At 41.3% G+C, this 27,029-nt stretch overlaps 1 protein-coding gene across 1 annotated transcript in view; it reads right to left on the reverse strand.

Moving 5' to 3' along the window:
• Positions 1–286: 286 nt before the first annotated feature.
• The window catches only part of ANAPC1 (anaphase promoting complex subunit 1), a gene marked incomplete at both ends in the record, with an annotated part of 33,711 nt that continues 6,968 nt past the window's right edge, over positions 287–27,029 (reverse strand). The window contains 35 exons of the mRNA XM_079550791.1: positions 287–402; positions 1,008–1,142; positions 2,157–2,355; positions 2,657–2,752; positions 3,247–3,333; positions 3,823–3,958; positions 5,577–5,644; positions 6,069–6,146; positions 6,995–7,112; positions 7,632–7,718; positions 7,947–8,140; positions 8,411–8,464; positions 8,556–8,646; positions 8,922–8,998; positions 10,039–10,113; positions 10,675–10,753; positions 10,906–10,988; positions 11,146–11,280; positions 11,445–11,536; positions 12,436–12,670; positions 13,136–13,407; positions 13,933–14,051; positions 15,170–15,396; positions 17,034–17,212; positions 17,343–17,413; positions 17,515–17,551; positions 17,657–17,735; positions 19,518–19,657; positions 20,560–20,651; positions 21,945–22,210; positions 23,209–23,283; positions 24,147–24,334; positions 24,879–24,939; positions 25,387–25,527; positions 26,538–26,675. Of these exons, the coding sequence (XP_079406917.1) occupies positions 287–402; positions 1,008–1,142; positions 2,157–2,355; positions 2,657–2,752; positions 3,247–3,333; positions 3,823–3,958; positions 5,577–5,644; positions 6,069–6,146; positions 6,995–7,112; positions 7,632–7,718; positions 7,947–8,140; positions 8,411–8,464; positions 8,556–8,646; positions 8,922–8,998; positions 10,039–10,113; positions 10,675–10,753; positions 10,906–10,988; positions 11,146–11,280; positions 11,445–11,536; positions 12,436–12,670; positions 13,136–13,407; positions 13,933–14,051; positions 15,170–15,396; positions 17,034–17,212; positions 17,343–17,413; positions 17,515–17,551; positions 17,657–17,735; positions 19,518–19,657; positions 20,560–20,651; positions 21,945–22,210; positions 23,209–23,283; positions 24,147–24,334; positions 24,879–24,939; positions 25,387–25,527; positions 26,538–26,675 (4,320 nt within the window). The remainder of the gene's footprint in view (positions 403–1,007; positions 1,143–2,156; positions 2,356–2,656; positions 2,753–3,246; positions 3,334–3,822; positions 3,959–5,576; positions 5,645–6,068; positions 6,147–6,994; positions 7,113–7,631; positions 7,719–7,946; positions 8,141–8,410; positions 8,465–8,555; positions 8,647–8,921; positions 8,999–10,038; positions 10,114–10,674; positions 10,754–10,905; positions 10,989–11,145; positions 11,281–11,444; positions 11,537–12,435; positions 12,671–13,135; positions 13,408–13,932; positions 14,052–15,169; positions 15,397–17,033; positions 17,213–17,342; positions 17,414–17,514; positions 17,552–17,656; positions 17,736–19,517; positions 19,658–20,559; positions 20,652–21,944; positions 22,211–23,208; positions 23,284–24,146; positions 24,335–24,878; positions 24,940–25,386; positions 25,528–26,537; positions 26,676–27,029) is intronic.

The following is a 27,029-nucleotide window of genomic DNA, read 5'->3' on the forward strand; positions in this document are numbered from 1 at the left end:
CAAGGTCTTTTCAGAACTCAGCACAAAGTATGTACTTGAAAACAATCTTTAGTTATGAAAGTAAATTTATTATTTGTTCACTTTTACACCATTTCTTATTCTCCTAACAGTTTATACTGTTGGTCACAGTTATCACAAGGGGCAAGACTGAAGTTTGTTGTTTGTGAAGTTCCAAAAGAAAGTACATTTTTACCTGGAAGTTTTTGAACAGCATGGAACAACACTGGCTCTGTCGCTCAGTAACCTCATGTAAAATGAGCACAACGTGGACTTCCATGCCAGAACACTACAGCACCATGGACTGGGGATTTTTAAGCAACACAGGAGCAAGCCTTAGTAATGCACGAACCAGCACATTCCACTGCTTGAACTTCAAAAGCATCTCGGAGAAGTTGGTGATTCCTGGAGAGATGACAGAAAGCAAGAAAGCAATCACATACTGGTGTAACACTTGCACAGGAATGGAACTATCAAGAGAGGAAAGTGTCAGTGTTCAGGGAGAATTTCTGGACACACACCACCAATTTTGCTGTAACGCCTGTTAAAAAGCAAGTCCTTGTAGCAGAATTTTAAGCCTTCTGTGTCTTCAGACATCTCTGTCTCTGGATCTCCAATCAGAATGCCACTGGAAACCCCAAAGGGAATGCTAACACTGTGACTGGGTACTTACAGGAAAGATTGAAGGACACTTAAGATAGGGCTAGCCTAAAGAAAGGAATGCTTACTCCTGCCATAGGCCTCCTCATCTAGTTCTGCTGCCTGTGAGGATCTCATTTCCTGCAGGTCTGGAGAAAGCCAAGACATCCATAGTGGATAATGCTGGCTGCTCTAGTCCTGCATCAACTCCTGTGCCCAGATCCAAGGCAATTAACAAAGAATAAAAATTGATGTTAATGGCTTTCAGAGAAGCACAGCCACGTAATGGAGAAGGATGCACTTAGTCCAGCATACCAGATCAAACTCAAATGCACGCATCCACCCAAATTCAGCATGTGCTCCAGCCTTACCTTCCAGGCCTCCAGCTGCCAGCTGACCAGGCAATGGGACTGAGTGGTAAACAAGGAAGCATGCCAGCATGTTCTGCTGGGATTCATCTTTAAGCTGCCTGCTTAAGTAGGAACGCAGGCAGACATCTCCTCCAGCTGCAATGCATGAGACACACTGATGAAATTTAGGGAGCATGTGAAGATGGAAGAAAAGGTGAGACATCACAGTGTATCACCAGGAAGAGCCTGCTGAAAAGTCTCCATCTCCCCATAGGAGGTGGGCTAAGGGTTTTCTTTAAAAACCTCCGTCCTTCTGTTACATTACCCTACACCTTGCTTTCTGCTGTGCTCATCCCCCACTCTTGCTCTAGATAATTATCTTAACACAAGATTAGAGAAATTTTCCCTAACATAGCATAAAATCTTCAGAGTTATTAAAACCTCCCACACACTACAACTATCACACTTAATTCAGTGGATGCTTCACTCCGAATGCACTACACACTAAGAAAACTCAGATGGGGCGACCAACCTTCAGTTTTGGCACCACAACCATACACGAGGAGATAACATTCATGCACATGCAAACACAGAAGTACTCAAGCAGAACAAAAAAAAATCAATAGTACAAACACCATATTACTAGTTTCCTGCTAACAGGGAGTACCTCACAATCATTTCTGGAGACTTTCCAATTGCAGTATCATTAGGTGGTCAGAGAACACTCCAGCATTTGTATTTTTGGTGTTAATATTTGAGAGATTAAAGCCTCAGAAAAAGAGCAACTATTTCGAGGGCAGTAGCTGGAGCTCATTGATTGCACTCTATCAGTCAAACAGAGTGCATTAACCCAGTCTTTCCCTGAAAGACTTCCAGTACCACATTGAAGAAGGTCTAAGCAGTAAGCTGGTAGGCAAGCTATGAAAGCAGCAGTCACACATGAGCAAGACTTCAGACCTCTGTGTAAACTACACTGCTGAAGAATTCCCTTCAATTGTAAAACCCATCCTTTTTGTCTCAGCTAAGCAATATATGATCCTAAGGCTAAAATACATTCTCTTCAGTTACCATTTTTCCAGTGCTTTTAAGCAAAAGTCAACCTAAATCAGCAAGATGAGGATAACACTGCATCGTGACCACAGCTGTAGGTTTAAAGTCAGTTCTCCATACCTTGAAGCCACTGATCCAGAGCTTTATCAATAGTGCACTTCATCACAGGCAGAAATTCAGAGTTCATGAAGAGTCCTCTGTTTGGATTCCTGCTCATCCTCCCCTGGTGACATCTAGAATTGAAGAATTCTAGCACCAGCTTTATCTGCCCCAGCTCAAATGTCTCAGACATTTCTCCTCTTTCCAATCTCCTCACAGCCTAGCAGAGGGAAACACAAAGCAACTGTGAGAACAGGAACTCAACAAAGAAAGAAAAGGAACCTTAAAAACTCCTCTCTCCAACAGGATCCCCTTTTAGCCATCAGTTAACCTCATTGTGTAATTACAGTTTTTACAGCCTTACACTATTTTCCAATTTGCTTTTAAAATCACCACTCTTCCTATAAGCTCACCAATGTATCCCCCATTCTTTATTTCCATAGGAGTGTATGCAATGCACATTCTTCTGCCAAAGCACAGTTTAAAGAAAACAGTTACAATAAACACAGTATTTACTTCACCTGATCTATTGCTATGTACGTGGGCAGCATCTCTGGTTTTTCTTGGGTAACGCACTCATAGAGAATGGAAGAGAAAAAATCCAGCATCTCCTGTTTCTGATAAAACACACATTTTACAAAGTGCACACTGCTCCAATTTCCTTCCACAAGTCAACCCATCCACTGATGTTCCACAAATTGATGATAGCCGGGCAACGCCGAGCAGCTTGCTTTCCTTCTCATGATTATTAACACGGGGTGTGACACAGCTGTATTTTACTTGCTCCCTTAGGTGACTTTGTGCAGAGAAATACAGAGCCCTCTTCTGCAGTGACTCCACCTAAACGCTGCAGGACACTGCACAGGACTCTCAGGATTTGGTCAGTGCATTCTGCAATGAACACAGCACAACCATTGGTGTATTTTGTAGCTTAACCAACTCTGAGGTTGCATGAACAACTGAAGAGTTAGTGCTATTTCGCACTAAAAGCATCCCTCAGAAAACTCCCAAAGGACTGAATTTCGTTCCTCACATCTTAACTGATTTCTTTTCCACTTTTCCACCTTTGACTCATGAAAAAGGAAGCACAGTTCACATGTACACATCATACCTGGCCCATGTTCACGGTTGGTTTGCAAAAATACTCAGCAAACAATAACAGAGCAGGATCAGATGTAAAAGCAGAAATATCTTCTGGCTACAAAATAAATTAAAATACACTCTTAAAACGAGCTTTTTGGTTTCATCACACAAATGAAATAGTGATTTATACCCATCTTTTCCTTCCCCAGTACATAAGTGAGAACGCTGCAACCTATGAGAAGCACATCAAGGGCAGGATCTGTTTGATATTTGTGTTAAACACACGTTTGCATTGCAGCTATTGGCCTAAGTTCCCTGCATGCCTTAGGAAAGCCACCAGACTCCTTCTCTCTCAAGCAAAACAAATGACTTCAGTACCCGTAACCTGGTGGCAGTGCTACCTGCTAGAAATAACACAGCCCAAACCTGCTCTGCTTCCCTTTGTCTTTCCAGGGGTGGCACTGTCAGTTCCTCACAGCTTGTCCTTGGACACTCCTCTTACGTGACATTACTTTACAGCCAGATCTCTTTTTAAACAAAGTTTTACCAGCTTCCACCTCTATTTGCCACGCTGTCTGCACAAGAACCAGTAAGGCAGTGATACCTTGAATGACCGAGCTTCATTTCCATGAGTGATGGTCTGTGCTGAGAAACTGCGCCAGCCCATGGGATCCTCCTTGTAGGAGAGCTGCCCAGCTCTCAGCTTCACATATAAGACGCCACCCTTTGAAAGAATTGATCTGCAATAACAACAGCAGTGCTTACTTTACATTGGCAGACGCACACAATGAGGCTGACCTGCAAAATCAACATGAGCTGCACAGCTCATATGTAATATCCCCAGACTTATGCTTTGCCTTGATTACTTAAGCTTGCATAAACATAGAAATGTTGGTATCTTCAAGGGCAGGCTGCTATTAAATGGTGATGTGGAGGCAGGCAATGGTGACGAAAACAGGGTAAGCCCTGCTAACACAAGGAATGTAACTTCCTGAAGCAAGTTTTTGTCCAGCACCAAGGAAAACCACGCAAGCTGGCAGCCACAGCTTTAAAAGCATGCTGTGATTCTGGGCAAGTCTTCCCTCAATGTAAAGTAAACAGAAAAGACCCAACACAACCATTCCTCCCCACCCCTGCCCAAACCTACAAATAAAAGCATGTAGCAGTTCAAAAATTACAAGACTTAAAAAAGTTGCAAAGCAGCAGCATGTTTACATGATTCAGAGTGTAGGCACTGGCACCTCTAAAACAACTAAGTTCTCCATATTGAAATTAACTACTTAGCATAACATCACAGCAGCATCTTCTACTAGGGCAGGAAAAAAGATTTTTCACATATGTTTTTACCTTCAAAACAATGTCGGCCAGGTCCCTGACATTTGAAAGGGCTGGGACAAGACAGTGTAACTGGTGCTGTGACAAGAGGTGGCAGAGTCAAAGCATCTGGAGTCCCAGAGAGCAGACAGAGCCAAAAGGCAGCGAGCCTCAGCCACCCGTGCTGCTTCATGCTGTGGCAGTTCTGACAGGCTCTTTTGAGGCCAACAAGCACTGAAGTGTGAGCAGCCTGTGCAGAAGGACAAGCTGTGCTGTGCCAGCTCTGGTGGGTGCAGCAGATGACTCAGGATGTGTCTGCTGATCTGGAGGACTCTGCACTCTGCATCAGCTCTGTCTGTTATCACTAAAGGCAAGGACAAACAGCCACAGCATTGTAATGCCTAACTTAATCTCAATGGTGGCATTTCATGTAACTGGAACAACTATGCTGCTGCTGAAAGATGCAGCTGGCTCCTTTTACACTACTCATGGAGACAAGTAACACTGTAGGCTGCCAGAAGCACTAAGAGAGAACGATTTTACTCACAGATACTGTGATTCCGGTAAGATCTCTGTTTTTCACAGTTGCCCAATGGAGAGTTAAAAATGCAGTAAGCATTGTATACCTCACGTAACATCAGAGAAATTGTATTTCACAAAGCGGTAACTGCTGGCTAATTACTGTATCAACAGCCTGGGAAACATGACATCACTACAACTCAAAACTAAACTAAAACCATGAGATTCAGATGGTTTCTGGTGCTGCTAAAATCCCGCTACCAATATCTGTGGTTTTTACTATCAGGTTTTCCCCTGACCTGTTTTTGCATGAATTATTCTCATCGACAGGTGAAACCAACTACGCAGTTTCTTTCTTCACTTTAAAGCACTGTCAAATGCACAACAGCAAACTGATCAAAACCAGACTGCTTTGCAAACCGTAGGTGTTACAAGTATGGAGTTTGTTGGCTTTTTTTTTTATATTTTATTTTGAAAAAACACTACAAGGTTATTATTCATTGAAGCACTACAAATAATACTTACTTGAGATGATTTGTTTCGTTGCTTAGATCTATTAGAAGCTCCCAGTACCGTGGTCCCTTCACTCTGATCTGTTGATTTAAGCATTTTTATTATTAAGTATAACCAGAAATGTAAAAGTTAGAGTCTTCTACATAAGCCTAAAGCTCCCTCTGCCCTTACAAGGGGAAACAACCTTTTATCATGCTACCCACTCTGAAAACATGAAGGAGGGCTTAGCTTTGTCTCCCCTGCATGCAGCTTTTGGCACAGGGAAATCCCTGCTACATCAGATCTTGAAAGTGTGACAGCCAAGACCAAAGAGAAGCACGTGCCACGAGACAGCATGTGCACTTCATAGTGACAACTGTCCTCAGAGCCACTGCTACAGGACAGCATTGTTCAGAACTTGGCTAGTGTTGGACACTGGATCAAAGAAACTTCAACTGCTCCTGCACCATGGGCAGCACAAAACCCAGGTGATCACGTTCCCCATTAAACACAGACTTCTTTTACCTGCTTCAGTAAGTGAAGCTCTGGAAGAAGTGTGGGTGCCATCATTTCCTCGGTGGTTTCTGCATACCACTGCGTGCCCTTCAAAATGCCATCAGGATTCACAAATTACTAAAGCTCACTTTCATGTGAAAAGAAAGAAAATGTGCTTCTCACAACACAGTTGCAGAGGTCAATCAGTTTCTGTTGCTGAACTCTGAGTAAATACATACATACAGATACATAGCTTAGCACTGCCTTTAACATTACAAGACATAAGCCTGAACTAGAGAGATATTCTCAAGGAAGCATCACCACACAGGAGGCACACAGCTGAAATCCAAAAGCTTGAGAAGGAAGTGATAGTATGGACAGGACTATCCTTCCACAGCAATGAACGTCAGCATCTTTGCCAGACCCACAAAGGACCTGCACTGCAAAACTTCTCCCCCGAAATCTCAGCAGCCCCTTCTTTAGGTCCTTCTCAAGCACCACCCATCTCACATTAATCTACATGAGAATAAACAGTGCAGAAAGCATTCTTCCCCAGAAGGCACATCGTGTAAAGAGACACCAAGTTGCCAGTTTCAGCAGAATTAGAAGGCAGCTGTTAAACCCAGAAACAGCTCCAACCACCTCTATGTCTTTGGAAGTTTTCTTTTTAGAAAGACAAGAAGCATGACTCTGGGTCAGTTATTACACACTTGAAGACTTTGTGGTGCTTTTTATTTGTTCTGTATTCTCCTCTCTACGTGTCATCAAAGCATACGTAACATGTGAGTGGGCTGAACGCAGCCCTTCAATTATTTGCCTAAAGAATCAGGCTTATCTCCACCACAACTTGAAAACAAACCCAAGACTGCAGGCCACAACAATGAAAATAGCACAGCTTTGGTGTATCAGAGTTTTCAGTTGCCTCCCACACCTCCTCAAACACCTTTACTCTTTACCTTGAATGTAACCTCTATCAGTGCATAACAAGGAGTGTTTGAGTCCACATCAACGGGTATCAAGAGCCTTGGATCTGCTGCCAGCACATACAAGTGGCGCAAAGCCTGAAGATGATACCTGTGTGTGGGGAAAGGAAACTCAAGACATGCAGTACAGGCACAGAAAAATCCCAAATATTAAACTGCACACAGCTCAGTAACTGCATACAGCTGTCAACTGAAGCAAAGTGAAATTTGGAGTAATTCAGCAGGTTTCCAAGACTTCCTTAACATGGCATGCTTCAGCTAACAAGACAGGACTCCATGGATTTTAATTAGAACTGATTAAGAATCATTAATGGACAGATTTTGCATGACTCTTTTTGCTGAGCAAGCTGGAACACACAAGTCATAGTAGCACAAGCAGAGGCCTCAGGACACCTGTTTGCATTTCCTCACAGATCAATGATCAGAGCCATCTTACTACTTCTGCTTTTTACATTTCTGCAGGGGAAGAACCTGCACAAAATTAGCCATGAGGTGCCTATATAAACATTCTAGAGGATTTCTCTATATAACCTCAGTTATAAGGAGATTATTTAGCCTGAGAGTTAAGGAAATTTAAACTTTAAAAAACAAGAACTATGCAAACTCTTACCTATTGTCTGTGCTGTGAACAGGGAAGTGAGGGTATAGAGCACAAAGGAGAGCAGCAATGGAAGAATTTGAAGTGCTCAGTGAATACCTGTTGAAAACACATTATCTATTAGCTTTAGTGCTAACAAATACATGCCACTACCAGACATTCAACATGTTTTGGCCTCCTGCAAGAGGGAAGGACAGTAACAAAGTGCAGAGAAGGAATTTACAAGTATGTTCCCATTAAAAAAAAGAAAGTAAATCACACATTGCTCCTGCTTTTGCAGAAAAGGTGGAAAACAAAAAAAAACAGCCTTAGGAAATGGCAAGTTACCTTCCTCCTCCCAGAAAGAGAAGCCCCAGAGCCATGTGGTGAGCCAGATGGAAGCCGTAGTTCATCTCTCCGCCGGTCTTCTTGTGCATGAAACGGCAAAGCTGAAGAACTTTCAAGTTTCCAGAGCCAGCCACCACCATCGCAAGAGACAGCAGCAAGACGCTCAGGCACGTTTCGAGATTATAGTGACCTATCTTTGTGTACAACAGGGAAGGTGTCATTACACTTCTGCGGTCAAATGCACACTTCTGATCTGTCTACTAGGCTGCTGTCTACCCCAGAGTTTGAAAACCACATTCCACAGAAAGAGGGAGAGTGGAGAAACAGTAAAGTCCTTAACAATGATTCACAACCCTGCTACATTCTGTAAGTCTGTACTACATACAAGAGAAAGGGATGGTTCTGCTTGCATTAAAGTTTCAGTGAGGGTAATCAAAGTAGGGAGAAAACTTGGAAGAACTCACTATAGAAGCTGTTGGTGCTGACAAACTTTTCAGGAAATCTGTTGCATATTTGTCCTGGAAAGGAAAGAAATGCATACTGAATAGAGATGCACAGGATAAGCTATAGCTCCACGGGTTCAAGGTGAAAAAAAATCCAACCTCTTACCAAGCAGTTAAATGCTGCCTTATTTTCTGAGCCAGCAAATCGAAAGCCAAGTGACAAACATGCCCCAGCAATGATGTAGACATGAGCTTGCCTAATAAACAACACAGACAGGAATTGACTAAGCACTCCTCTTTTTTATTAACCTGAGTATGCATCACAAGCTCTTATAATAAAAGATAATAGAAAAAAAAAAAAACAGATCCTCTCCATTACAGAAAACAGAATAAATTCCCCAAATACCAAGGGAAAGACTTGTTTGAGCCTAACATGTCTTTAAAAGTTCAGCTGCATTTTTTTTTCAGAAGCAGAACTGGGCTTTGTAAAATATTCTTTTATCTGCAATCTCATCTTTTACAAGTTACTTACATCAGTGTTTCTAAACTCAGGTCTTCTGATGAAGGAAGCTCTGTTGCATGAAGAGGTATACTGTTCTCTCTTATGATCTATAAAAAAGCACCAGAGAAAAATGAATAGAGGGAAACCTCTCTAAGCCCTCCAGCCATCAAGGGTTCATGTGATACGAAAAAGGTCTGTTTCAAAGGAACACAAAAGTTAGCTTTTCTTTGACATGCTATTGCTAAAACAGTTTTCTAAACAGTATTTCTAAAACAATGGCATTATTATGTCAGAAGTGTGATAGTGTTCTATGTTCCTAAATATCAGAGAAAGCAGAACAGGATGAGACCTTGTGAGGCCAGGGAATCCATCTCCACCCTCTATTTCTGAGAGATATTATCTAATTTGCTCTTAAAAATTCCACACAACATATCCTGGAATATAGTTGATCCTCCTGGAGAAGAGTTTTGCACCCAGTTTGTTTGGTCATTGTGGAGGAAAGTTTAACTCCTTTCCCCCTCCAGCATCATTGCCATGAAGAATTCCATCCCATAATGCTAAATGGGATGCAAGCCCATAACAGTCGAAGGGCTCCCATAACAGTCAAAGAACAGTCGAAGAATCCTGCATAACCATCATCTCTGTCACACCAACAAACTTAAAATGTGCTCTGATGACACATTGGGCCAAAAACACCAGACGTCTCAGAGGATGGGAAGTCCAGCAGTCTTTGGTCCAAGCCCATGCACAAAGAAAAGCCATCTTCAAAGACAGACCAGATTTGCTCAGGTTATCTCATCAAATTCCACTCTGAATGATCTCAAAGCCAGAGGTTCTGGGCTTTCCTTCTAATATCTGACCACTCCCCCTGCAAACACCATTTCCTTACAATATAACAGAAATTCTCATGATGCAATCTGTGTCTGTTACAGTCATCTTTTCTGCCCCTCTTCTCTGGCCTCAGTGTGATAAGTGAGCAGTGCTAACTGTTAGCTCAGCCCATAGTCTCTCCTAAATCAAATCACGTCTCCCATGTTAAGGAAATGCAGCAGATTAACACATGCTTTACTGCACAGCTCATGTAACTGAGGAAATGTTCACCTGCACAAGTCAGCAAGGTGTAAAATCAGGAAGCAGAAATACCTACTTGAGGCACGTTGCTATCAACCCATTCAGTGCTGGGCATGATGTCATCCCACAAAATCAGGCACCGAGCCAAGGTCTAAGAAAGCGACAAAGCCAAAAGGTAAGAAAAAATACATCAATGTTAGTTTTTAACATATTACATGCATCTAGAAATGCAGCCCTCCATTAGGAGCTCCATTGCTGTTTCTTAGCTTTCATATTAGAAATGGCAAAACAGCTTTTGTTTTATTGTGATTAAAATTCTGCTTGGAGAATAAAGAGCCACAGAATAAGCCCTTGGGGAGTCTGTAACTTTAGCTGGTAAAGTGACAAGAAAGCACATTACTGCTCCCACAGATGCCGAAGCTTAACTGTTTTTCAACATTGAAAATTAATTTGGGAAAAGGTACAAAATGATCACTTAAATGTTTAATTTACTCTTATTTGAGACGTATTCTTCAACTGTTTCTCACCAAATTCTGTCTCTCTAGCTTAGTGTAAGAAGCAAGCAGAGACTTTTTGAAGGTATGATTCTAGCTGACAAGTAAAAGAGCAGCTCTCTGTAGAAAGGGTTCTGCATGACAGGCATATGGAGTTTATTAAAAAGATGGATGTTTACCATCAGTAAAAAGACTGAGAAATAAAACAAAAATCTTACTCTCAATAAAAGGAACTCTGGTTTTACAAAGTCCAGTAAGTACATGGTATCTGGTGCTTGAAGCCAATCAGCAATGGATCTGCAGAGCACAGTAAAGGAACAGGATTTCCAGATTGTACTACAGCAACACAAAAACCTGAGTGAGCCACACGGGGCAAAGCCAACATTATGGCAGCTTAAACCCCTATCACAAGCTACAGCAAAGTGCTTGAGTAACTCCAAGGTTAATACCTGTTATTTGTCTTTAGGTAGATCATAGCAAAGGCAAGCGTGGCTCCTGGACAAGTAACATCCACATTTATTGTGTCTCCTTCCTGTGAAAACACAAGCGCACACGTGTACACTAATTGACTAGAAGAGGTGATGCGAGTAAAGATTCAAGGTCACTTCATTCATCGAGATACAGACTTCTGTAGACTTCTGAGCTAATATTGCTTTCCCCTCAAACGAGAAAAGAACATCAATGCATACCTTAATTTGGTAACTGGGAGACTTGTGCTTCTCCCTGTGCATTCCTGCTTGGAACCGCCTGTGACCCCCAACCATGTACTGGTAAAGCTGCTCAGGAACGTTGAGATCTGACATACCTATCAGATTACTGCCATGCTAAAGAAGAGAAGAAATGAAATAACAGTCAAATGTTTCCTTATATGACAAAAAAAAAAATTTGGCCAAGGGAGGGTTTGATGATGAAATAATTCTCATTAGCCCTGCCCCAATATACAACGATTCTTCTACTAATCGCAGCTGAAATGAAAAGCAGCACTTACTCCCAAGCACACCATGCCCAAAGCTAGTCCAGAAGCCAGTGAATAGGACTCCCTGTCTGTGCAGTACTCCATTTCTGGTCCAGGTGGACGTCCTGAAAATAACACCACACAATTACACATACTCTGAAGATTGCTGAGCCTACGCAAACACTGTCAGCAGAGTTCGAAAGCCGCCGCTTTCTGAAAGGCTGTTTCTGGTAATTTGGTATGTGCAGATGTAATTTCATCTTAAAATGTATCCCATTCTCTATTTAGTGAACTGCAGCCTCTTAACTGAGGTTACACAGACATGAACAAGAACTTTACTGTTAGAAATAAAATCAGACTTACACAGAACGAGGACAATTCAGAGCAGAGATCCACTGCTCAGAGTCAGCACTCAAATGAAAACCTTGAGCCACAAAATTGGGAACAGAAGAATTTCTGAGATGACAACTGTGCTTCCACCAACCTAACAAGTCAAAAAGCCTGCCCTTGCAAGAGACAAGTGTTTTTCCCATCCAGTGCCTCAACATGGTGCCTATGGTGACACAGCTACCTCATGGACAGACATGAGAAATAACAGGCATCTTGGGAAGCACCAGATCAGAATTTCTGCAGGAATCTACAACATCTGGTTTAACAGGAATATGAAATGAAGGCAATCCTTCTACTAAGTCCCTCTACCTTTTACAGCTAGCAACCCCAGAAGCCCCAGACCAGTCCTACTCAAAGTTTCCAGACGCAGTAAGGATTTAGCTCCGGCACCAACGATTCCGCATTTCATCTGCTAAATTCTTTGAGTATTCTCTACTCTACAAACACAGTTCACAAGAACTTCTGCTCCTTTGAAAGCAAAAGATGAGGTTTGGGAAATGTGAGGTGCCTGTTGCAGTGGCAGAGGTGTAATTAGAATCTCTCAACACATTCAGATCCCTGATGCACTGTGGAAATCACACAGATGTTATGACTCTCCCAGCCATCACCTTGTTTTTCCAATATTAGCACCCACCTATTTCAGCCAGCAGAACCTCAGCTGTGTGCCTGTGTGCAGTGCCCTGATAGACAAGGCCTATTCCTATCACAGCAGCCACCTGCACGTTGTGGGGGACATCCAGCTCTGTTGAAGTTGGTGGTAGCAGGGCAGGTATGTGGATACTCAGAAGCCGTGTAATGGCCATATCCATCGTGCCCAGCTTGGCAGCAGAAACACCAAGCAACAGCCCGATACTTGTCATCTCATGGCCCTGAGAAAGGAACCATATCAGCAACAAAGAAAAGTAGGTACATTCAGAAAAGAAAGGTGCCTGCCCCAGTATCAAAGACAGGTCTCACGTTCTCCAACATACACAGCTGCTAAAGCTTTGCAGGCAGCTCCTCAGGAAAATGAATGCTAGCTGTTATGGATGTAACTGCATTTCCCAAGTTTATGATCTTGCTATAGAAGCAAATTTCAACCTAAATAAAAATTCTTACACTATGAACTGCTAAACATGGTTATAATGTAGATATTCACTTCCTTGTACTCCCAACATACAGGATGTTTTAAGAACAAAACCTAACATTAACAAAGCAGTTCTGATTTTTGCCTGCACCAGGAAACTTCAATTTCAGTTCTCAAATATGCCACTTTCTTTTTTAAAGCCTGTTTTGTTTACAGAAATCACGTCTCAGAAGCATTTCTCTCGGCTGCTTATGAAAGAATGCCTCACCTTTGTTAAGTAGTCATGTATATTGAGCGTGGCAAGCTTAGTGAGATGTCCACTGAGACCCAGAGCCATGAGGAAGCCAGCATATTCATTTGCTTGTTCAGCATTCTTAGGCTTGTTATAGATAATCCAAGAAGAATCTATCCGTGAAGCAGGTGCTATCTTCAGCCCAGCAGCCACTCCATTGTGAAAGCTAGCCCAGCAAGCCATGTTAGGAGGCACGTCGATATTCCCACTGTTCAGATCAACCGTAGAGTTCCTAGGAGGAGCACGGCCTGCCCGTGAAATTGAAATCGTTGATAGCAATTAGGTGAATCCAAACCCCTCCAGAAACTGCTCTGAATTTCAGTAGCTTGCCAAGTGAACACTGACAGCATGAAAGTCAAGCTTCTGATTTAAAGACAATCTTAGATATCTTCAGGCACAGCAGATGATGAGCACAGTACACTAGATCAAAAGCAATGAGGACCTGCAGTATCTGCTCTCTGTATGACCACAACACTGAGCAGCTACACATCCTCGAGCAACTGCACTATTCTCTGCCTGTTAGAATGTGCCTGATGTCTGCACTAGAAAATAATGTTGGTCTTGACCATCCCAGGAGAAAATACTAGTAAGCAGCAGACTCAAAACAGAAAGTGCTATTTCTTCCCAAAGCCCACTTACAGTGTGGAAAAAAGACACTGAAGGTGCTGTAAGATTGCAAGAGGTTCAAAAAACAATGGGGTAAAAACTAAGAAACTCCATCACGTTCTGTTTCAATACTGAATTTCTTCAGAAGAAAACACTGAGCAACATACCAGTTAGATTCAGCTTAGGAATGGGCAGCTGTTCTGCTGGAATAGGATGATAGGAGAACAAAGTAAACATTCCTCGCCCAACAGGCAGTGCCATGGTTCGTTGGCACAGCTGTAACAACCTGTTAAGGAGACCAGAACAAAACCCATTGCTTAATGTGTTCCAATAAAGTGAGACTACACAACAGGCACTGGACAGTCAGCTTCTTTTTTTTCTTTCTGATTCAGACAGTATTAGGTTCCCCTCCCTTCTTTTTTACGTAGGTCTAACTTAAAAAACCAAAGTCTTCAGTCCTTCAAGGTTAATCGCAAAGATACACTTCAACTGATATGATGCTGAAATTTGCCTGTTTCTCACTTTAAGCTAGGTGCTAGTTATACTCACACCACAATTTAATTGCATATCAGAAGTGAGGTGAAAGGAGAAAGCAAAACAAAGTTAATTGCCGTGTGATCTTGCTATGACTAGTGATCACATCTAGTAATAACAGTGTACAGAATTAATAGTGTACTTCCAGGAATACTGACCACAGTTCTCTATGATTTACTCTGGAAACACTTTCTAGACTTGTTAGATTACTCAGCTTGTTAGGTCAGACAATAAAATCTGATGCATTCCTTTAGTTTTCTAATTCTACAGAGTGTTTTGCACGTTAAAAATGCTCTGAAGTTTTGGTTTTTTTTCCCCCCCTTTTTTATTTTATTTTTTCAAAGACAACACTGTTAAGACCTCTAAAACAACTGAATAAAGAAGCAGAACAGGGAGGTGACTGAACAGGCAAACAGTAGCTCCAGTAGGAGCTTTCAAGAGAGGGATGAAGCAGTGACCTTGCTTTCTGTAGAACTAGATCCCCTGACTTAAAACTTGCTTAGAACAGAATAAAGGGCTCTCCAGTTTTATGGAGGAGATGAACTATGCTTTATTCACTCTCCTCCACAAAGTATATTTAATATACTTTAACATTTAATTTTCTAACCCTAAATGCCCTGTGGGGTTCAAACTAATAGACTTCCCCATGTGCTGCTGCAAGCCTAACAGCTGTCCAAACCAAGCTTTGATGCATATTGAACTTCAACACTTGAGTTACAAAACACAACTCTTCTGTTGTGTCCTTCGTTCAGGTCTGCCTACTTCACTGTTGTGTTCAGACTGAAATACACCACGCTGTTTGATAAGACACAAAGTCAAGAATAACCATTTTTCACCTAAGGGAAAGCCTGCTAGAAACAGAATCTTTACCGGTTTTCTTTTTCTTCTATGAAATCATGGTCACTGGCTTCTGGCATCTGCACTACATTGACACGTACAGGACGGGCACTCTGAAGGAGCCTGCGTACTTCCTGCACTCTCAAATCCTTGCTCCATATTAGTGACATGACCTCATCATTCATGTTGTGCATGCCATCCTCATCCTCCTCCGCCTCAGCTCCAGATGGACTATCAGAGGACAGCACTGGGCCCACAGACTGCAAGAGAACAGAAGTCATTTTCAGTAGGGCACAAGTGTTGCCAACTATCAGAAAGCATCAAATCTAAAACTAGAAAAAAAACCAGATCAAAACTAGATCTAACATAGGCTGTCCTAAGGCACACAACACCAGGAGTGCAGGCAGATTAACAGCTGATGAATGAAAACTAATTTCTTCTGATAAATATGCGCTAAATCTCAATACATAACTGCACCACCCATAAAGCCAGCGTCCGTTTTGAAACAGGAAACTCCACCCTGCCCTCCTGAGAAATGACAAACAATTTGGTGTTTGAAAATCACTATCCTTTTAAGGTAAAATATATTCGAGGCATTGTTGTAGAGTGATAAAATCAGACTCATCATCGTTTTACGATTCAGCACTGTTAAGAGTTAGGAAAAGTTAACCAGCAGAAAATTAAATGCTTTCTTAATTAATGGTGCCACATCAGATTTGAATATATAGTTTTGTTTTTATTCTACACGACTAAGAAAAACATTTCACTTTTCTGAAATGTAATCAGATGTCCCTGTTAAAAAATCCAAGTAATTTTAACATCACTTCCAAAGCTAAGACAGTTAAAATTACATTGACCAAGATGTACCTGAGAATACAAAACCCTTTTCCTGACTTGTGGAAAAAAGTCACAGTCTCAGCTATTATTCACACAAACCATCAGTCAGCTTTCACATAGTTTTAGATTTCAGTGTCCTCAACAAAAGACACTTCAGAGAGCTCTAACTCCAAGAGATGCCACTATTTCCCACCACCAGAAGATGATGTTCAAAAGAAAAAAGACACCTTTTTAATCAGTTTTCTTCAGGATGAAAATAACTAAGCCCTTCCTAAAAAAAAAAAAAAAAAAAAAAGATATGAAAACTGTACTTCAGAAAACAATGCAGATGTTCCAGTGAAAAAGGAAACCCCAGCTATGCCAACTCCAGAAGTAGATGGACTGAGAAGTCATAGAATGGCCTGGGTTGCAAAGGAGCACAGTGCTCATCCAGTTCCAACCCCCTGCTGTGTGCAGGTCACCAACCAGCAGCCCAGGCTGCCCAGAGCCACATCCAGCCTGGCCTTGAATGCCTGCAGGGATGGGGCATCCACAGCCTCCTTGGGCAACCTGTGCCAGTGCCTCACCACCCTCTGTGTGGAAAAACTTCCTCTTAATATCCAACCTAAACCTCCCCTGTCTCAGTTTAAAACCATTCCCCCTTATCCTACTCATGTAAACAGTTATTAGTCCTGCTTCCTTCTCCCTGGGCCAATGTTACAATGGCAGAGTTTCTAGATAGAGTACCAAAAAGGCAGTACCAAAAGATGTTGGAGAGGAAGACTTACAATCAAATTGCTCTGTAGGCAAAACTTTTGAGTACTAAACTTCAATGAAGTCTAAAATCTGTTTTACTGAATTTGCACAGCTGTGTACGTAGTCTTCCTGGGACAGATGCTGGTTTTTATACTGAAGCTCTCACATGCATGTAAATTCCATATTGCCTTCAGTCTTGAACTCTGCACCTTCCATGCCCCATTAACCTACACTGCCCGAGCATCAGCAGATGGTGGAAGAGCTTCTGCACAGGGTGCTGTGTCCAACATTCAGCATCACGAAATCCATTTGTGCCCATACTCACAGATTTACTCTTCAGTAGGTTGCCTTCACAAGCCTGTTTGGACAGATCCTGGCGCCCAATCAAGACACAAACTGCCTCTGGCCAGTCTGAAGCAGGCTGCTCTCGGCAGTAATATATTGCATCTCTGATAGGAAGAGCCACACCAAAGGGGAGAGTCTCCAGATCTCTTAAGGTGAAACCTTTAAGTTAGCAAGCACGAAAAAAAAACCAAACTTAATCACAACTTGATAAAATGCTTCTCATACTATGCAATTCTGATACTTCTTTACAGCTGTTACCACCTCACACAAAGATAAAAGTTGCTTATACCAATATTAGTCAACCAAATAATTAGCTTCTCGGCGAGGCTGGAAATAGATGTACTGTGTCCAAAACAGCATCTGTAAAATAATGGAAAATAAAGGAGAAGCCAATAAAACCTAATCAAAAGCTTCACAGAAAGGCAAATATTCAGAATTTAACATGGGATTGAAAAACATACCGATTGTCATCCAGCTCCACTTGTTGCTTTTGTTGCCCTAAAGAAGATAAGGCCGGGTTATCCCCTTGTTTTCCAAGTAAAAGGACAGCACATAACAAACAAGGCACCAGGAGACAGTGCAATGGCATTAAAGCTTCATTACCTGAAGTAATTTTGTACAAATACGGGGAAGCTTCATTAGATACAGCACTCTCATCACCAAGTATGTACAGAGCCACACTCTGGATAGGAAAGAGACACCATAATACAGAGTCACTTTATTTGCAGCTATTACTATTCTGCCTATCAAAACAAGCAGAAGGGAACTTTGGTAACTTAAACAGTGGGATGCTTTATTATGAATTTTTTATTAAGTAAATGTAGATTCCAACAACTGAAGCCAGAAAACTTCACATTTTAGGTTTCTAAGCTCATGTTTGGAAATATTAACCTTGCAACAACTGAATTTTCTCCAGTGATTGTTTCAAAGGTAAAAAGAATCACAGAATGGCCAGAGTTGGAAGGGACCTCAAGGATCATGAATCTCCAACCACACCACCACAGGCAGGGCCACCAACCTCCCCATTTCATGCCAGACCAGGCTGCCCAGGGCCCCATCCAACCTGGCCCTGAACACCTTCAGGGACGGGGCATCCACAACCTGTCTGGGCAGCCTGTTTCAGCTGGAAAATACTTTCAAAACAGAAAAACCATGTTTCTAATCATCTTTTCCGTGTTGCTCATGCTTCATTGAGTTTGTTTTGGAAAACAACATTTTCTACAACCAACATATTTCTTTTGGTTTCCTCCCCTTCTTGAGTATTGGGTACTTCATGAAGTACCTGAGTGAAGAGCATCCACACCAGTTAGAAAAATCACAGTGATCCATCACTGCTTCCTTCTGAAATACTACCACAGAAGTTGGCACACCAAAGGCAAAATCACACCCAAGCAAAAACCTGCCATGATTTTCCCAAAGACATCTGACAAGCTGCATCACCAACGTGCCAGCTCTGACTTCTGCACAGAGAAGTCAGGTTCAGGCAGACAGAGTTGGTGACAGACAAGTGACAGCCTGAATGAAAGGCTCTGCTGTACTTCAGAGCTTGAGTGTAGGGTAAATTTTAAGTGAAAGCATCAGCACTTTAACAGGTTTCAGTGGTGCTGCTTCAGCCTTTCATACTTTGAGAAGGAGAGGACAGGGAGATTCCTGGCAGTTCCAATGGAAGACTGTGCAATTACTCTTGGACAGCTGGGTCACAACAGGGCCTCGCTGCTCTGTTTTTCTCTTCAGCTCAACATTTCTGCTCCAAATCCTGTACTGACAGCTTTTCTCCACAAACACTTTGTGAAGAAGCCAAGAAGGCTGACCAGAAGATAACATCAGCACTAATAACTACTCATGCAGTTAAATATTTATGTTGATACATGCCCAAGAGAAAAGCCAGGAAATTCTCACTCACGAAATACAGTTAACTGAGTTACATTATTACTTTGCACATGCCACTACTGCAAACCACAAAAAACCAAAAACATGAGCAGCGAAGCATAGGCCATTTACCCTGCACTCATATGCTCTTCTTCCTAGCCTCAAATACCTCCTCCCAACCTGCTAAAACTCATCTACATCCTTCAGAAATATTCAAGCTGTGATAGAACAGAGGATAGAACTAGCAGAGATTTCTTTCTGCTAAACATTTGTTATTACCCCTTGGGAAAAGGCTGACACCACAATGTCACAGGAGAGTATCATGCAGACAAATGAGGCCTGCTTAGCACAGTAACACTTGGAGATGCTTAGATGTCCAAACAGCACGGCTACAGCCGTGCTCCTAAGCAGTTGTTCATCACAGGCTCAGTACTGCTCCAGCACGCTCCCAATGCTTCACACATGACAAACTTCATCATTTGAGTTCCCATGGAGGGCACTTCACTCACAGGAAATTAAGCAGCTAGAACAATCCGTGGCCACAGTGCTGCTACGCTGATAGAGGAAAGCGCATCCTCTTTGCCAACATACGTACCAGTATTACCAGTTTGCTCCTTTCACAGATTCCTGGTAAGTAAGGATAAGGCTGTACTCTTCCTCCCTTTAGACAGGAACTCAGCCACTGAAAGATACTTGGAGGCTCAGCAGAAAAAAATGCGGGATGATGCATGAAACCTGTTTGGATTTAATGGTATCAACAGTCATGACACTGAGTTCATGGCAAATGCACAAAAATTGTTCCTCTGTTCTCAAAACAGGCCCTATACTACTTTTTTTGTGTAAGAATAGAAACATGGTCTTTCAAAGCGTTATGGATCACATCTGCCTTCTGTCAGATGCAAGTTAATAGCTAGACAGTAATGGAAGAATGAAACACCTTTATGTCTTTCAAGCAAGTCTCAGCCCACTGTGAAAAGTAATGTCTAATTGCTAATCTTCGAAAACCTGAGGGAGACAGTCTTGTCATTAAACATCAAATTAAGCAAGGGAACAGCCCAACTATAATCTCTTTGTCCTCCCTATCCACACACACAAGCAGCAAAGCCTGACCAATATAATGAGATAATGTTTTGTGTGCCAGGAAAAAGAGTATTTTGTCTTGTATAACTAGACAATTTCAGCTAGTAGTACATTAAACAGATGCACAAACAATAAGAGATCTTATTTTAGCTTTCACGATTGTGCATTCAGCTCTGCTTTATTTTTGAGGGACTATAAACTGAGAGCTTACACCAACCTATGGATACTTTTCACAGTAGAAGCACACCTCATTACCAGGTTTTTCCACAGCTCTCCACAAATATTTCTCAGCCTGCCTGAGCTATGAGTTTCCTGGGATAAAACCATTACTTCCTCCCAGGTCCTTGCTGTGAAACATCCCACGAAGCACCACACTGAAGGCACCAGCTTGTGACTGCAGGGTTCTAACAGACTTTTGAAGACAAAGGAACCAAGCAATCCATGCACAGTTTTACACGTGGGTTCAGTCCTGACCAGCTATCAACATGCTCAGCATTAAGAGAAAACTTGCACACCACTACCACTGAACACTCAGCTTCACATAGACTTAAACTCACCTTGATCAATTATGCAAGTCTGTCCAGAGCTTTTTACAAGGGCTGGATAGTCTCTGTAGTAGTAATCTATATAAGCTTCAAGTTTCAAGTCCCTAGAATGAAAGATGTGAATCACACTACAAAGAAAAACAAGAAGAAACAAACTCCACGCCTTTCTCCATTTCTGACATTTTCTGTTCACTTTAAATGTTGTAATATGCACCAGATACAAGGAGTGAAGCTGACTTCTTTAACTAGGGCTGCTCACAGGCATTGCCCCTTTGCTAAGCAAGTAACCTGCATGCTTTATTTCCCCCCAGTGCACTTCTTTTCAGTCGTGGTTCTAATTTGTGCCACACCTCCACCACCACCACCACCCACAGCATAACAACTGTCACTACATCTTCCCCAAACTTCTAAATGCTACAAGTCAGATGTGTTTATCTGCAAGATGTGAATGCAAACAACAGCTCCCAGCCCCAGCAGATGCACAGCATTTCATCAGAGCTTTGCTTTTCATTGGCACAACAGAATAATGGACAGGTCAATCTACTACTTCTGGAAACTACTCCAGTCAATCAACTGCAGTGCCAGGTGAAGAATCTATTAATCATACAGAGATTTTGGTAGAAATATCAAACAAAACTTGGAGAGGCTTTACCGAGTCCTTTGCTTACACAGATAACTGTGTGCATGTGTCTATACATACGCAATGCAATCTGAATGTGGGGGTGGAAGATGAGAAGATGCAATCACTGGCTGCAGTGAAAATGCCACAAAGATGAATATTTGATTGATCTTGTGATAGAGCTTAGTCAGTGCAGTAGAGAAAATGTGAACTGTCCAGGGTACACAGAACTTCAGCTGCCAGAGAGGCAACAAAAGCAGGGACTGCTCAAGTTTCCTGACATGATCTAAATGGTGAGGTCATGTAAAATCTGAACTGAGATGAGATTCTGTTTGTGTTTTACAACAAAATAAAACAAAAAAAATCCCCAAACCTACCAATACCACCAGCAAGAAATCACTAAATGCAGAAGACTTTGGTCTGAGCAACTGAGTCAACAAAGTGATTTTACTTCTGCCTGCAGCAGGATTGTCTGCACTCTGATGTACAAATTCTGTTAAACAGACTTCTTCCCTCTCCCTTTTCTTATATGGCAGGAACAAAAGCCATCTATCTACCAAGAACTACGATTTGTGAATCATACTTATGTTGGTAAGTGGTCAGAACTATACAGGAGATCTCCTACAACAAATATCTTTAACTGTTACTTATTCATTTCCTTCAAAAATATGAAAGTCTGTTCCACTTTGGGTAATCCCCAAATCTCCCCCCTAAAAAAACCCAACGTCAAGAGACACCACACAACTTACAGCATCTGCGCTTCGTCAGTTTGGCATACCTGGCCAGCTGAACCAGAAGAACAACAAGTGACCGATTTTCCTCTCCCATCAGAAGGTTCAGTTTGAACTCCTCATAGACCAGGTGAAGTACAAAGAAAATAGCAGGAATATGGGTGAAAAGGAGAGTTGAGTAATCCAGGCTAAGGCCCTGTAAGAAGTCATCCTTTGGAGCTAAAATTTCCAGAGGGTCCAATCCCAAGACTTTGGATAGAGGATGAGACTCAAAATTTCTGTGGTAATCAGAGCTCAGGAGATATTCCCAGTCCTAGACCAAGCACACAGGAGAAAGAGGCAACAAACAATGAACATAATTCCAGAAGTGAGCTCCAGAGCACCACTGCACAGGCTTCTTCCCCTAAACCAATTCAAATGCAGTTGGTGTGCCACACAAATCCTGCAAGCTACCTTGCACAGATTCAATTGTTAAGCTGCATCTTCCCATCCTCCCTCCAGTTATGCATATAATGAATCAAAGCATTAACATTTAAGAAAACAAAGATGGAAGAAAAGTGATCTCAAGTGCCTCCTTTGCACTGATAATTCAGCGCATGACACCTTGCTGCAACTCACCCAGTGCCCCCAGCCTTCTTCCTACTTCCATCACAGCACACTGGGCATTTAGATCTTAACCTGTTTCATACAGATTGCAGCCTGTAAACCCCATGGGTTCACTGAGCTGCCAACCCACAAAACTTGATGGCACAATTGTGCCATTGTAGCTTGTAAGCCTCTTACAGTGGAATGCTAATAAGTCTTATCCACTTTACTGCTTGACTACATGAAAGAAAAACAACCTTCCTGCTCTTGCCTTGGCAAGACCTGGTGAATCAATCTTGAACACTGCTAAATTCAGTAAGAACCAGTGCATTCAGTAAAGCATGTAATTTGATGCTCCTAACTTGCTGAAGGTGCTGAGTGGAGGAGAGGTAAGCCAACTTTATTTTAAGGGGATAAAGCATCTAGGAGACATTTGGTACTGTCAGAAAACTGCTTGGTGTTGATTTGTAATTCATATTGAATTCATTCCTAAATCTAACTTCTCTGAAACCAGGACCCTGACAAGAAAGGTCACAAGATACAGACAGCACAATGCAAAACAGCTTTCCTTCCCCCACAGACTTGCAATCCCTGGTGAGCCCAGATCAGAGGTGTTTCTACTGAATTATCTTTTAAAAAAAAAAAAAAAAAAAAAAAAAAAAAAAAGCCCAACAATAAATCAACACACTCCCAAGCTTTTATTTGTCAAAGAGAACCATTTCTTACTTCATCTGACCCTGTCTCTGATGGCCTAGCCTTCTTTGGTGCACTCACTGGTGAAGGTGATCCTCCAACATTAAGCTGCAAGAAACAAAGAAATATGCTGCATAAGTAATTAAAATTACTTATTTTTAAAATAAATTTAAAAATTAATAATTAAAAAAAATATTTTTATTATTTAAATAATAATTTAAAAATTAATAAATTAAAAAATAAAACAGTCCTAACATGCATTCAAACCACACACTACATGATGTTGCTTTACATATTTATGTTTTCCTCACATATAAAGTATGCACTCCAATTAGATGTTTTCTACACACAGCTAATTAGTCTGGTGTATGCTGCACAAACTTGAGGTCTGACTGCCTAACTTTTGGCATTGGACAGAGGAAATACTGGGTACGAGCTAGTGCAAGTAATGTGGGTACACACTAATTGCTTTTATTTCATCAGTATACTTATGCTTGCATCCCCTACTCCTCCCACCCTGTGAGCATCACAAGTGTACTGCTAGCAGGAAATTCACTTACAGAAAACTCCAAGTAAGTTTGATTTAAAAGACACAACTTAAAGCAGTAACTTGAAAACTGCAGAAAAACCTTCTTTAGGATCTGAACTGCGTTTTCTGCTTCTAATCAAAATAGGCTTAATTAAGACTGTTTGAGTAAAATCTTTAATCCATCAGCGTTAGTAGTGGAGTAAGATATCTTAATTTATTTTCATCTGACGTGCTGGCGTTAAGCACCTTATAGCTACACGCATCCCAGACTAAAATGTACACCTGAAATTTAGAAATGCACAATTAATTCAGTAGCATCTTGTCATTTAGGACCAGAGACAACTTATTTTTTACTTCAGCACCTCTCCAATCATTTCAAACCTTGAAGAATTATTAGAAGTATTAACATAAGCTAAGGAAACAAACATGCACGCTTGCTTACATTACGCGTCCAGGTCAGCTTCTCTGTGTTATAACCCATCATATTCATGAGACAAGTTACAAATAAATTCCATTCCAAGCGATAGCTTGGTCCTCCAGGGGCATTATAAGCATTGTACCACTTGACAAGCATTTGTACAGCTATCTCCTTGGGCAGGATAGCCTTGACCCCTTGCAGACATGTTTTCACTGTTGCAAAAGAGAAAAAAGCCCAAAGTTAGGCCTGTTTTCCATTACTCCCAATGCTACTCACACAATTAATGCTACAAATTGTTACAGTACTTGGACCTACTTTTAACTCTCCAGAAACTCTTTCAGTAAAAGCCACACCACATAACCTTTTGTTCCTTCAGTTTTGGTTAAACACAGCCTCTTTAACTCACCACACAAAGCAGGGGGAGGAGGGGAAGCTTTTTCGCTCATTAATGAGAACAAGTTGTGTCTGAACTGACATCTCAGCCCTGAGCAAGCATGAACAGTAAAGTAGAAAGACACCAAAAGAACAAAGAAGTTTCAAGAGTGCATCAGATGAAGCACTCAAAGTAGCAGAGCACACCTAAATCAATGATAGCAGCTGTACAAAGTAAGTCAATAAACCTCAAAATACAACATACCAAATGCTTACACAGTCTAAGCTGTGTATAAACTACTTAAAAAAAAAAAAAAAAAAAAAAAAAAAAGGAATCCTCAAAAATCATGGAACATATTTCACATGAGAGCTTCTGAATCATACCTAGCTCTGAAGTGGCAATTTCAGGAATTGTAATCCGAACCATTGTGTTACTGCTGAGTTCCTGGAGGAAAAAAAAAGGAAGAGTTGAACTACAAAATGCATCTTTCAAGAGAGATGGGGTCTGTTTTCATCAACTCAGAACCCATTTGTGTACCGAGCATATTCTGAACTCTTAGCTATTGGCTACACTCAAAAGTTTGCAACCTCAGATTCTAGCTCCAGAAAACACTTTAAATGGACCTTGACCTGAATCACCTGAAGGAATCATTAAACCTCTATGCCTTTTAGGACATTCAACATAGAAAAACGTGGAGTTCACAATGCATGTTTAACATTTTACTGCCGACCAGGAGCTGCCAGCAACATCTTACTATATAGGGGGTTGAAACTAGATGATCTTTGAGGTCCTTTTCAACCCAGGCTGTTCTATGATTCTATGAAAAACAAGCTTGACCCTTATTTTGCTTTGCTAACAAGGTCATGACTCAAATTACAGAATAATACCTACTAAAGTTACTCTGTTGTGGACAGGATCTCTTAGAGCATGAATGAAAGTCCCATGCTGCTGGAAAGTGCAGTCCTCAACATAAGAAGAGTCATGGAGTTTAGAAGAATCCCTTATCTCTGGAACTGGTGACAAAAGCATACTCTGCAAAGAGTAAGAATGTAAGGTAATTCTTTCTTCATTCATACCTCTGCAAAGGTAAGAATGATTGCTTAGAATTGTTAAAGTATCTGAGCAAAGGACAGTTTAAATGACCATTTTAAAGTGTACCAGTAAGATTTTGAAAGCTGCTAATGTCATTTCAAACCTGTCTCAGAAGTTCTATAAACTTCATAAATGAGGCAGGACATAACAGACAGACTTTAAACACTGCATTCAGGGACTTTACCCGAGAAAAGTAAAAGATTTAGCTCCCAAAGACACTTCAAATGTTAAAAATCAACTGAACATTCAAATGAAAGATGCCCAACTTGAACTGCCAAACAAATAAGCTGTTTTTTAAACCTCCCTTTTCAACTTACAGCGTGTGTTTATGAGATCTGCATCACACACCCATCTCAGCCCTCACTGTACTTTCACTTAACCTGATGTATCAATGCATCCAAACAAAATATGGATGGAGGCTGTGGGGAAGAAGGCTGTGCATGAAAACTAAAGTGGAAAGAGAATGGTCTTGATCAACCACAGAAATAAGATAAGCATAGCCATAACAAGTCTTTCACAATAGCTTCGTGAGGTTTAAACTAACAGGCTCTCTCTTGCAAAATGTTCATGATCTCCTCTAGCCAGAGTGGACTTAATCCTGCACTACTAAACAGTGAGAAGGGACTAGAAGCTCCTCTTCAAAGACCATCCATGCATCTGCCTTCAGCTACTTTGTAACTTAAACAGATGTATTGGTGTTTGAAAGCTTCATTTTCACCTGCTAAAGATGCTCACAGAAGCTCTCCTGTGGGACTTTTTGCTAAGGAACATTCCTAAACAGAAGATACCAGCATAAAGCAGCATTTCCATCACAATTTCTATAAATCTAAGAGTCCAGAATTTAGATTAACAGACTGCAGTACAGAAAAAAGCATCCAGTTACTTGATCAATTATGTCAAAGCTATTAAAAACTGCAGCCTTTTCAGGGCAGGATTTTGTTTCCGCTTACCTCTTCTAGAGGCCCCAGATGTTTATTCAAAGTCTTGGATGGAGTGCTGACACTATCCAAAGGAGTGCTTGGCCGAGGCATTTGGTTGGACATTGTCAGGGATGGAGCAGGCAGTCCAGGAATAAAAACCTTCCCCACCTTTTTTGAACAATATATGGAAAAGCAAACAGTTGGTTTTCATGCTTGTGCTTCCACAAGCTTGCTTATATATACACCAGTGGTTTTTAATTATAACAGGTTAAAGGAGCAATTTAAGAAGAAGTGGATACATACTTGAACTAAAGCCTGAAGACTGCTTAATTTAATGCCTTCCTTTGGGAGAACACACATTAAGGAAAACCACCATCTATGGTCAGTCTTGTACATTACTGCTACTGGTCTACTTCTACTAAAAATTCAGCTGTGCTTCATAGGATAAACTGCACTTGCAGAGCAATTATTTTTTTAAAAATATACATACTATACACACACAGGTAAACAAATTCTAACATT

This window comes from Tetrao urogallus (assembly GCF_951394365.1).
Source record: "Tetrao urogallus genome assembly, chromosome: 2".
NCBI classification, from domain to species: domain Eukaryota; kingdom Metazoa; phylum Chordata; class Aves; order Galliformes; family Phasianidae; genus Tetrao; species Tetrao urogallus.